The 10,076-nt window shown below is 41.2% G+C and overlaps 1 protein-coding gene across 2 annotated transcripts in view; it reads left to right on the plus strand.

The window, feature by feature from the left end:
• Positions 1 to 9,619, plus strand: part of LOC116673811 (collagen alpha-1(XXVIII) chain) — a 31,944-nt gene extending 22,325 nt beyond the window's left edge. For both annotated transcript variants that reach the window (XM_032506115.1, XM_032506116.1), the window contains exons 23-36: positions 185 to 253; positions 731 to 799; positions 1,697 to 1,765; positions 2,065 to 2,133; positions 3,289 to 3,357; positions 3,472 to 3,540; positions 3,635 to 3,715; positions 3,871 to 3,906; positions 4,314 to 4,350; positions 4,557 to 5,114; positions 6,402 to 6,697; positions 6,782 to 7,004; positions 8,286 to 8,480; positions 8,625 to 9,619. In XM_032506115.1, the coding sequence (XP_032362006.1) occupies positions 185 to 253; positions 731 to 799; positions 1,697 to 1,765; positions 2,065 to 2,133; positions 3,289 to 3,357; positions 3,472 to 3,540; positions 3,635 to 3,715; positions 3,871 to 3,906; positions 4,314 to 4,350; positions 4,557 to 5,114; positions 6,402 to 6,697; positions 6,782 to 7,004; positions 8,286 to 8,480; positions 8,625 to 8,632 (1,848 nt within the window). In that variant the 3' untranslated portion in view covers positions 8,633 to 9,619. The remainder of the gene's footprint in view (positions 1 to 184; positions 254 to 730; positions 800 to 1,696; positions 1,766 to 2,064; positions 2,134 to 3,288; positions 3,358 to 3,471; positions 3,541 to 3,634; positions 3,716 to 3,870; positions 3,907 to 4,313; positions 4,351 to 4,556; positions 5,115 to 6,401; positions 6,698 to 6,781; positions 7,005 to 8,285; positions 8,481 to 8,624) is intronic.
• The last annotated feature ends 457 nt before the right edge of the window (positions 9,620 to 10,076 follow it).

The following is a 10,076-nucleotide window of genomic DNA, read 5'->3' on the forward strand; positions in this document are numbered from 1 at the left end:
TAGATAGATAGATAGATAGATAGATAGATAGAGATATTGTACACAACAAAATGGGAAATTATAGTGTTACTGACTTTATGTATAGCAATGCATCACATTTTATAAACTCATCACAGGTTTTGTGTAATTTGCACTTTGCCTTTAGTCAGAATACAGAGTTGATTCGTGCTAACTTGTATTCCAGGGTGATCTTGGCCCAAGTGGTCCTCCTGGTCCAATAGGAGAGACTGGCTATGGACTTCCTGGTCCAAAGGTAATGCTCAGTACAAGTAAACCTTAATTCTAGAACAAAACAATGTGTTTGTCTTGGATGGCAGCCTGTCAACACACTTTAAGCATGGTGTCATAGCTGAACAGTCTATGTTTGGAAAGTCAATTATCAAAAGAATTTAATAAGAGGCAGATGTGGCAGCATGTTTGCACTTGCATCATGAAGAACATTTCCCAGCATCCAGCAAAAACGAAGAAAATGGGATCCACACATGCTGTCCTGCTGTCCTTGTTCAATATTTCAGTTCATGAAATGCTTCAGCATGTTTTGTAGTTGTAACCTTCCCTTGTTTTGATGTATTGCACATTACTTACAACACAGGAGCGTGAAAAGGAGCAGACAGCACATGTGTCAATTTCCACCCACATTCCACTTCATTTTGCTTTGAACATACGTATATCTTTAAATCACTTTGTATCCTTTGCATAAATGAATTATTGACCTATTTGTCGGCTTTAGGGTAACCGTGGGGATCTAGGCCCTGCAGGTCCAATCGGTCCCAAAGGAGACGGTTATCCCGGCCCTGTGGTAAGGAACTGATTTAAAGACTGACATGCCCATTTGTCCACTCATAAATCTGTTTGTTTATACCATCCATCTAAAGTTTAGATGAATGGTATGATAGATGACTTAATGTAATGTTTAGATCCTGGTCATTACATTAAGTCATCTATCCACCTTCCTTTTTCTACTCATTAGTTCCAGCCAGATATCCACATTTATTACCAAAAGTTACTGTACCTGGCCCTCATACACCTCTTTCTTAATTAAAAAGATAGCAGGGAGTGACAGTAGGGGAACCGGGGGCCAATACAGAGCAAAGGAATTGTATTTGGGTTATCAGGGGTATATGTGGTCACTGAAGACAAGATTTAAAGAAATAGTTCAACATTTTGGGAAATCAGTTTATTTATATATGGCTTTTTGAGTTAGAGTTAGATGAGAAGATTAATATTGTTCTTGTGTCTGTTTGCTAAATCTAAAGATCCAGCCTACAGGCGGTTAGCTTAGCTTAGCATACAGACTGGAAACGAGGAAACAATTAGCCTGGCTCTGTTGAAATTTAACAAAATCCATGCACCAGCACTTCTACAGCTAAGTTAACAATTTATACACAGTAGAACGGCCATACAATTCTTTTAAGTCGGTTCATAATCAATAAGAGCAACGAGGTAGGTTTAAATTACCACCATCCCATTTAAAGCTCATTATTTAACATGTTATATTTTGTTTGTTTAATCCAGACACAAACCCCACCTTTTTTTTTTTTTTTTTTTACAGCCAATATGTGCCACACTATTACTTGGCCGGGACTAGTAACTTCCTGGAGTCTCCGGCAGTTTTGTAGCAAAATGTCATACTATTCCTTTAATAATTTCAGTAACTCTACGACTGTATTCTGCCTCCATGTCCTGTCTTGTTTAGGGCCCACCTGGTCTGCCTGGACTTCCAGGAGAACCCGGACAGGAAGGAGTGGGCGTCCCTGGACCGAAGGTGAGAACTTCTGACGTCTGTCAGACCAAAATGATATTTGTCAAGTGTGTTGGTGGCAAACGAGCAAGCGTATGATACAGATAGTTTCTTTGTGAGGCCAAACATGAGCCAAAGCAATTGTCCAATACTGTGTGATCACTTTCAGAGTGTGTGAATCTGCACTGAAGATCAGTTAACATATCTCCCCAGTGACAGATGTGGTCATTTGTTTGCGGAAACTAATTAAAGGAAAGAAGATTTGATTCAGCACAGTTCCTTTGTTTAATTCATACATCATCGCTGTGTTTTCTCCTTTGCAGGGGGATGTTGGTTTCCGAGGGTTGCCTGGTTTCCCAGGACCTCCGGGCGAAGGCCTCCAAGGACCTCTGGTACTTCATAACTTTCCAGATTTGACATAACCTCTGGCTAAAATGACTTCCATGTTGACTTTTCCTCTACCTTTTATAACGCATAAAAAACTGTTTGTTTCTTATTTCTGAAGACGCAATTGAAGGACAACATTGCAATGTGTTTTCTAATGCAGAACGCCTGCTGTAATTCTATTTGGCACACAGTACAACCAAATGATTGTGATTGAGTCATATCCTCTGAAGGATTAAGCCGTTGCTGTAGTCTAAAAGTTCCAAATTGAAAAAAGAGTGCTTTGTCTTGTGTGTGAACATGCCCACCACAGAGGTCTTATATTCTGAGGCTGCCACTTCATTTTTTATGGTACTTAATCATGATTTCCCCCACAGCACTCTGACACATTGGTGCAGAGTGTAAATCTCCACAGGCATATGTGTCTGATGAGAAGCAGGCCTAACCAAAGCAACACCCCAAATACCCCGTCCAGAGTCCCTGCAGGCTTCAGAGGAGTGTTTCTGCAGGTCCCAACGCTGTCACAGTCATGCAGCGGATTTAGCTGTGGCCTCAACTAAAGCAGTCACGTTGGCAGACTCCAGCCCTCATGCATGTTGAGAGAATGGTGGAGTCATAAATTCATGACTCAGTATTCCAAGACAGGGCTAATCCTTGCCTTGAAAATGCTTTTTCCTAGTAATATAAAAGGCTGTTTCATATTCATTTTACATCTGTTCAAGAAAGAGGAATTATTGGTTACACATGTGTGATGCCTGGCTCAATGCTAAAGCAAAACTAGGGTTACAAGGTGCTTTCAGTCACAAAACCGGAAACCATCCACATTTGAAGAAGACACCTGAAATCTAAAGAACCTTTTTTAACTAAAATTTGACAAAAAGGGAAATTAAAATGAAGATGCTAGTGGACGTGATTTACCAAATGTTTTATGGTGTAGGTGTGGCTGTTTGTATAGCTCTGTCACGAAGACCACAAGATTTTCTAAAGAAAAGGCAACTCTGAGATAGGTCACACCTAGAGAATAGGGCAGTGTTTGCAATGGTGTGTAACCGAAGGCTAATGTTGCCTATTACTTCTTTGGGGAATTCAGGTGGTACAATGTCAGAAGTTGTATAAAGTGAGTCTGCTCCAATGTGATGCTCAGTGTATCCTTTGTACTGCAGGGTAACCCTGGGCGGCCAGGCCCTCCAGGGCCAACAGGGCCACAAGGACAAGGAGTTCAAGGGCCAAAGGTAGGCATACGATTTGTTGTCCTTTCATAAAAATCATGTATGTGTAAACTCTATCTGAGAAGTCTACAACCACCCTGCACACGCAAAGTAGTTAATTCCTGTGTTTGATTGCAGGGTGAACAGGGGGCCCAGGGAGTGACAGGGCCAAGGGGGTTACCTGGTGAAGGTTTACACGGAGCTAAAGTGAGTCCCCGTGTTGTCTGGGACTTTTGAATGTGGGTTTGTGTGCACGGTTTATATTCCAATCGCTGATATTTTGCCATGCGATGTGTGACAGGGGGACCGTGGCTCGGCAGGGGAGAGGGGGCTAAAGGGAATCAAAGGAGATTTGGGAGATCCTGGAACCTCGGGGGAACCTGTGAGTCACACGTCTGATGCTTTTATATGTACATTAACTGTGTAATGCTTTGTGAGAATGGTGCTGTAATCCTTGTCATTACTAATTTCAGCAAGTATTTATCTCTAATCTTAGTTTTAAATGTGCAGAAACTACTTTTTGTGTTCTTATTTTAGGGCCGACCCGGTGTAAAAGGGGAAGCAGGCCTCACTGTAAGTCTTACGACTTTTTCATATACTTTTCCACTGGTGAAATGCAAAGTACATTCACTTAAGTTCTGTACTTCAGCACAAATTATATGTACTTGTACTCCGCTTGAGTATTTCCATTGTATGCTACTTTCTCCACTACATCTTTGTTTAAACCCTAACACTATATTTGTCTGACAGCTTTAGATAATATTCAGATTACAATTTTCCAAACCCATCCTGTCCAGTTAAACCATGTATCTCCAAATTCGGGGATTCGGGGATGTATTAATTAATTGATGGATTACGTTTTTGTAAAGAATTTAGCTATTTTTACACAAGTAAAGGATCTGAATACTTCATCCACCACTGACTTTCAGTTACTACTGTTTTATTTATGCACTCTCACTGTGTTGGTGTATTCATTTCAGAGAGAGGACATCATTCGGATGATCAAAGAGATCTGTGGTAAAGTACCTTGTGATCTTTGCAATATTTATTTCACTTCCCAGTATTGACTTAACAGCACAGATGTTACAAGAGAAGATTTAGTTTCTGAATCTAAGCCACTGTCTCATCTTATCTGTAAATAATTAGATCAGATTCCACAGGGTCAACCTCGTCTGAGTGACAGTTCTACTATGAGCTCATGTGTTGATGTGATGTGATTCCAGGATGTGGGATCAAGTGTAAGGAGAGGCCCATGGAGCTGGTGTTTGTCATCGACAGCTCAGAGAGCGTGGGCCCGGAGAACTTTGAGATTATCAAGGACTTTGTTAATGCGCTGGTGGACCGAGTCACGGTGGGCCGCAACGCCACCAGGATCGGCCTGGTGCTGTACAGCCTGGAGGTGAAGCTGGTGTTCAACTTGGCCCGCTACATCAGCAAACAGGACATCAAGCAGGCCATCAGGAACATCCCATACATGGGAGAGGGCACCTACACCGGCACCGCCATCCGTAAAGCCACCCAGGAGGCCTTCTTCAGCTCACGTGTGGGAGTCAGCAAAGTGGCCATCGTGATTACTGACGGGCAGACGGACAAGCGAGAGCCAGTGAAGCTGGATATTGCTGTACGAGAAGCACACGCTGCCAATATTGAGATGTTTGCTCTGGGGATAGTGAATACCACTGACCCAACGCAGGCTGAGTTCATGAGAGAACTGAATCTGATCGCCTCGGACCCAGACAGCGAGCACATGTTCCTCATTGATGACTTCAACACCCTGCCAGGTTAGACAAACTTATCTTTGGTAGTGCTTTGGTGAGATATTAGCTTATTGCTCTTATATCACTATCTGTAATGCATATGTATGAGAAATGCCAGAACACAGATGCTTACTTTTAATCAATTGTGAGCCTCAAAGGTGCTGGTAGGTGGAGTTCTTTAAGCTTTGGACAGAGCCAGGCTAGCTGTTTCCATCGGCTTCCACTCTTTGTGATAAACTAAGCTAATTAACAAATGGCTATAGCTTTATACCTAGCATTCAGACATGAGAATGGTATGGCTTTCTCATCAAACTCTCAGCAAGAAAGCAAGTAAGCCTATTTCCAAAAAATATCAAACTATTCCTTCCATTTTTTAGTATTTCATTGTAATTTAGTTGTCAGTGGGGACTTTTTCAATGTATTTTATGCTTAACTAGTTAGATGTTACGTAAAGAGGATGATTTGCACATCATTAACTAAAAAAATGCAAAAAGCCACGGTTCTTAAATATTACAAATTATTGATGTAATATATAACTCAGGCTTAAAATCAGTGTACATGTGTATCCTCCACTAGCCAGCAATTTTTATTCAATGTCTAAGAGTCTACAGTCATGCTACTGTAGCAGCTATGAGAGGATGTATTTGTACTAAATGTTAACATCAGCAGGTTTACATGCTGGCAATGACAATGGTGATGTTCAGCAAGTTCAATAATTATCATATTTGTTACTCGTGTATTAGTCTATATCCACAATGTTACACAGCAAATTCCGCCAGATGCAGGTCTTTTCGCCGATGTCTGTTTCTGTCCACTTTCTTTGTGTTGGAATTTTAAACTATGGTTAACTCTCCCCAGATCTCTGCAGGGTAAATTGAAACCGCTAGCTAGACTATCTGTCCAATCTGAGTTTTCTCTCACTCAAATAAAACAACCTTTCACCAAAACAAGTTCCTTCCTGAGGCTATTTTGCTGTGGCTCCGTGCGGAGCTTAGTGCCGCCCATGACAATTGGGATTGTTTTAAAGAAATGCCAATAACCAGAGCCCATTTTTCTCGCAGCTCTGTGGAGGACGGTCTGGCATAGCAAGATTAATGTATTTACAAGTAGTTCTCAACTAATGAATTGGACAAAAACAGTCTTTGACCAGATAATTGCACTCGATAAAACGTTCATGAAGAATACCAGAACCAACCAACGTTGCCATCCTGAGAGCCATGCAGCTAGTCCGTCTAAAAAAGTCTTTGTTTATTCTTTAGAGACAACCCATTCTGTAAACCTTGCTCTGACTTCTCCTCTCTTCTGTCTCAGCGCTGGAATCCAAATTGGTTAGCCAGTTCTGTGAGGACGAGAATGGAGCCCTGATTTATAACAGAATAACTAACGGCTATGGAAACAATGGCTACAATGGCTACAACAGCCACAATGGCAACAGGAATGGCAATAATGGGAACTATGACATCGGTGGCTATGGATACCGGCCTGCGACTGAGCAGCAGGTACTGAATGGCCGTCAGACCAGCATCAACACTGGGGCCAGCAATCCGAGCCATGGAGGCCGGGTAGAGACCACCCAGCATGGCAGCAGAGGATCCAGCACAGGACATGTATGGAACATATGAGTGCATGTATGTTATAAAATGATCACAATAAAAGTCTTTAACACTGTTTGCTGGTTTTGTCACCATCAGGGTGGAGGAAGGCAACATGTGATCACTGAGACACACTCGGGAACTGAGCGTGGGGACACATTTAACCGAAACACATCAGACAGCAGACCTCCTGCGAAAGAGGACTCTTCCAGTACCAGAGGCTCCTCATCTTCAACATCTTCTTCTTCAACAAGAATAACCACATCCTCCTCAGGTGTATCTGTTCAGCTTGTGCCTGCACCAAGGCCAGCACTTCCCAAAGGTACAGCATGTTTGTTCTGCTCTCATACTCTTAGATACTTCTCTTTAATAGCCAGGGCATGTAGAGACATGGCACAGTGACATACCCATTCACAAAAGGTTTGATAGTAATTACAGGGAAACACTATCAACAAGTGAAGCGGCTTCTTGTACATGACTCCTCGGGCAACACAAATAAAATAAATCCTACCTTAAGGTTACACTAAAATTAAAGAGGCAACAATGTTTGCATTTTATTAGAGCATCCACACGAGTGTTTTTAAATGCATCCTGCTTCTAGCTGGGGTCAGCATGGTAAAAGCGGTTTAACTTAAAGCTAGGGTGGGTAACTATTTCCAAGGTATACGTTTTTATACGTTGGTTGAAAGGGTCTTTACAACAGCAATAAATAACTTATGGGCTCTGTAAAAAAAGTGAGAAAGATCCGTCATCTGTAGTTGTTACAATCCTGTAAAAACGCCCACCAATCACTGCCTCACCGTCCGCTTGAGAAGAACCAATGAAATGCCTCCTTGCCCCACGGCTTACCCCACACTCCCCTGTACTAGCCTTAGCTCAAGTTGCGTAATCACTGCTGGAGTTACTGGAGAATGGAGGAGAAAAGTCACCACTGCCATGGTTACTTTCAATCAATCAGAAAAATTTACCCTACATCTTCTATATTCTTCTTTCTTAATAAAAACCTCAGTGTTGCTGTATTTTGTTCTGCAACAAACGCGATTTCCATTTTTTTTTAAATTAGATAATATCTTTAATGGCAATTATGTGGAATTGACAACAAACATATTTCAAATAGATAGATAGTGATACTGTGAGGTCTTTCAACTGGAAAATCAGAGCTGGAACCAATTTCCGAGTAAAGGGAACTGTTCTGTGGTGTTCCTCTAAATCATTTATGCAGATAACTTAATCATTTGAGCTGCTGCTCAGCAGAAAATGTTTGCCTTCTGGAAGATGTGAACCGTGAGGTGGCAGGGCACAGTGCATGTGCTAACTCATCAACGTCATTACTGCTGTGTATTTCCAACAGGTTAGTCATTAATCTCTTAATAAACCACCTTATTGTTATCTTGGAATCCCTGCAGACAAGTCTAAAATCCAGTGAAGCTCCAGTCCAGTGTATTTAAACACTTGTACATGTGGTGGAGGGGACTCCGGGGTTATGATAAGTGCTTTGTGATTGACAGGCTCAGTAATGAGGTCATGTAGGTGAGGAGAAGGGAGGCCAATTATTTTTGATGCAGTGTGGATGATTTTATAGAACCTGCTGCTTTTCCTGCAGAGACCGTACCCCTGGACCCTCGCTGTGGCCTGGTTCTGGACCAGGGCACGTGTCGGGACTATAACATCCGCTGGTACTATGACAAGCAGGCCAACGCCTGCGCGCAGTTCTGGTACGGAGGCTGTAACGGCAACAAGAACCGCTTTGACACAGAGGAGGAGTGCAAGAGGACGTGTGTGATCCCCAGATCCACCGGTACACTCTCATGATTCATCGCTGCCATAGTAATACCTTTAATGTCATTGACACTTAGAATGTCAGTCAAAATGAGGCCATAATCATTTTATTGGTTCCTAATGTTTTACAGTATTGACTTCCTCATTTGTTTCCTTTTTCCAGGAGGCTGAGTGAAGGCATCCGCTGTAGATACTTCAAGGAGGGGCAGCTAAAACCAGCCTTTTTTCACAGGGTTATGTAAAGTTTCTGCATACGCATGTACACTGATGTTCCGGATGACTGTTACATTTCAGTTCCTGTCTTTGTGCCCCCTCCTGTACCACTTATTGTAATGATTCTCCACTAATTACAGTGAAAGAGAGCCCAGCTTTGACAGATCCTTCCGTTTTTATATCAGCACGGGGGATACTCTATCACTTCTACTCAGGAATAAAGATGAGTAAATGTGTCCACTTTCAGGGGTTTCCCCCACCGCTCGGACATGTTTTTCATACACAGTCTGTGAGTGCTGCAAAGACTGTGAAAAAATGGACTGGCCAGTAAATAACTCTGGTACCTTATCAATGTCATAATCATACATTGCATCAGTTATTCAATATGTCATAAAGACATAGTGTAGCTATTCATTTCTTTACTCAAACAATCACTGTAGGGCATATGGGTGCATAATCACAGGAGCCAATTACACAACAAAAATGAAGCTTTGCATCGTTTATTTTAATAAAATACAGTTTGTTCTTTTCTATATACATATAAAAATGACTGATGCTCTGTAACTTCATGGAATAATTCTGTGCATGTTAATGTGTTGTTTTTTTTCTGAATGAAAATGTGATGTTCTGTGTGGACGTGATTTCACTTCCTTCCTACCACTAACCTTTGTTAAAGCTGTAAACTAATGGACATGCGCACACACACACACACACACACACACACACACACACACACACGCTGCCCTCTACTGGGTAACACATGCTGATGTCATTGAAGTCGGTTCTACAGAACAAGATACTGGAATTGTACTTCCATTGTTGAGCTACTGGTTTGTCACTACAGTGAATTACTCAGCTGTCCTGATTCAATGAATACATAGTGTACTGTTACATGGTCAACATTTGATTTCAAACTTTTTTTTAATAAATCTGATCCAAACTAAACAATATGTGCAAATGCATCACCTTAATTTGACTGTATACAAACTATGTTAGCTTACAGTCACTCTTTTAATTTGCATGATAACAGGTATGATTAAAGTTAAAGTATACTAATAATATATATATATATATATATATATATATATATATATATATACAAATAATTAAAGACTATTTTATGATGAAACTTCAGCATCACACATGCAAATGTATATTAAAATCTGATCAGTTCTGCGCATGCGTTTTCAGCCCATGGGGCAATTTGACAGTTAGTCAACCTGTGACCAAATTACGTCATTTATATATATTATTTTGCATTGAGATAGGAGTTTGCCGTTAGCATAGCATTTGGTATATTTATTTACATTTAGCTCAAACAAAGAATGGTTGGAATATTGGGCAAACACAGGGTATCATTTGTTTGCCTTAAATTGGATAAGCGCTAGTATTTTCACTGTTT

Source organism: Etheostoma spectabile, chromosome 24 (assembly GCF_008692095.1).
Source record: "Etheostoma spectabile isolate EspeVRDwgs_2016 chromosome 24, UIUC_Espe_1.0, whole genome shotgun sequence".
Lineage (NCBI taxonomy): Eukaryota > Metazoa > Chordata > Actinopteri > Perciformes > Percidae > Etheostoma > Etheostoma spectabile.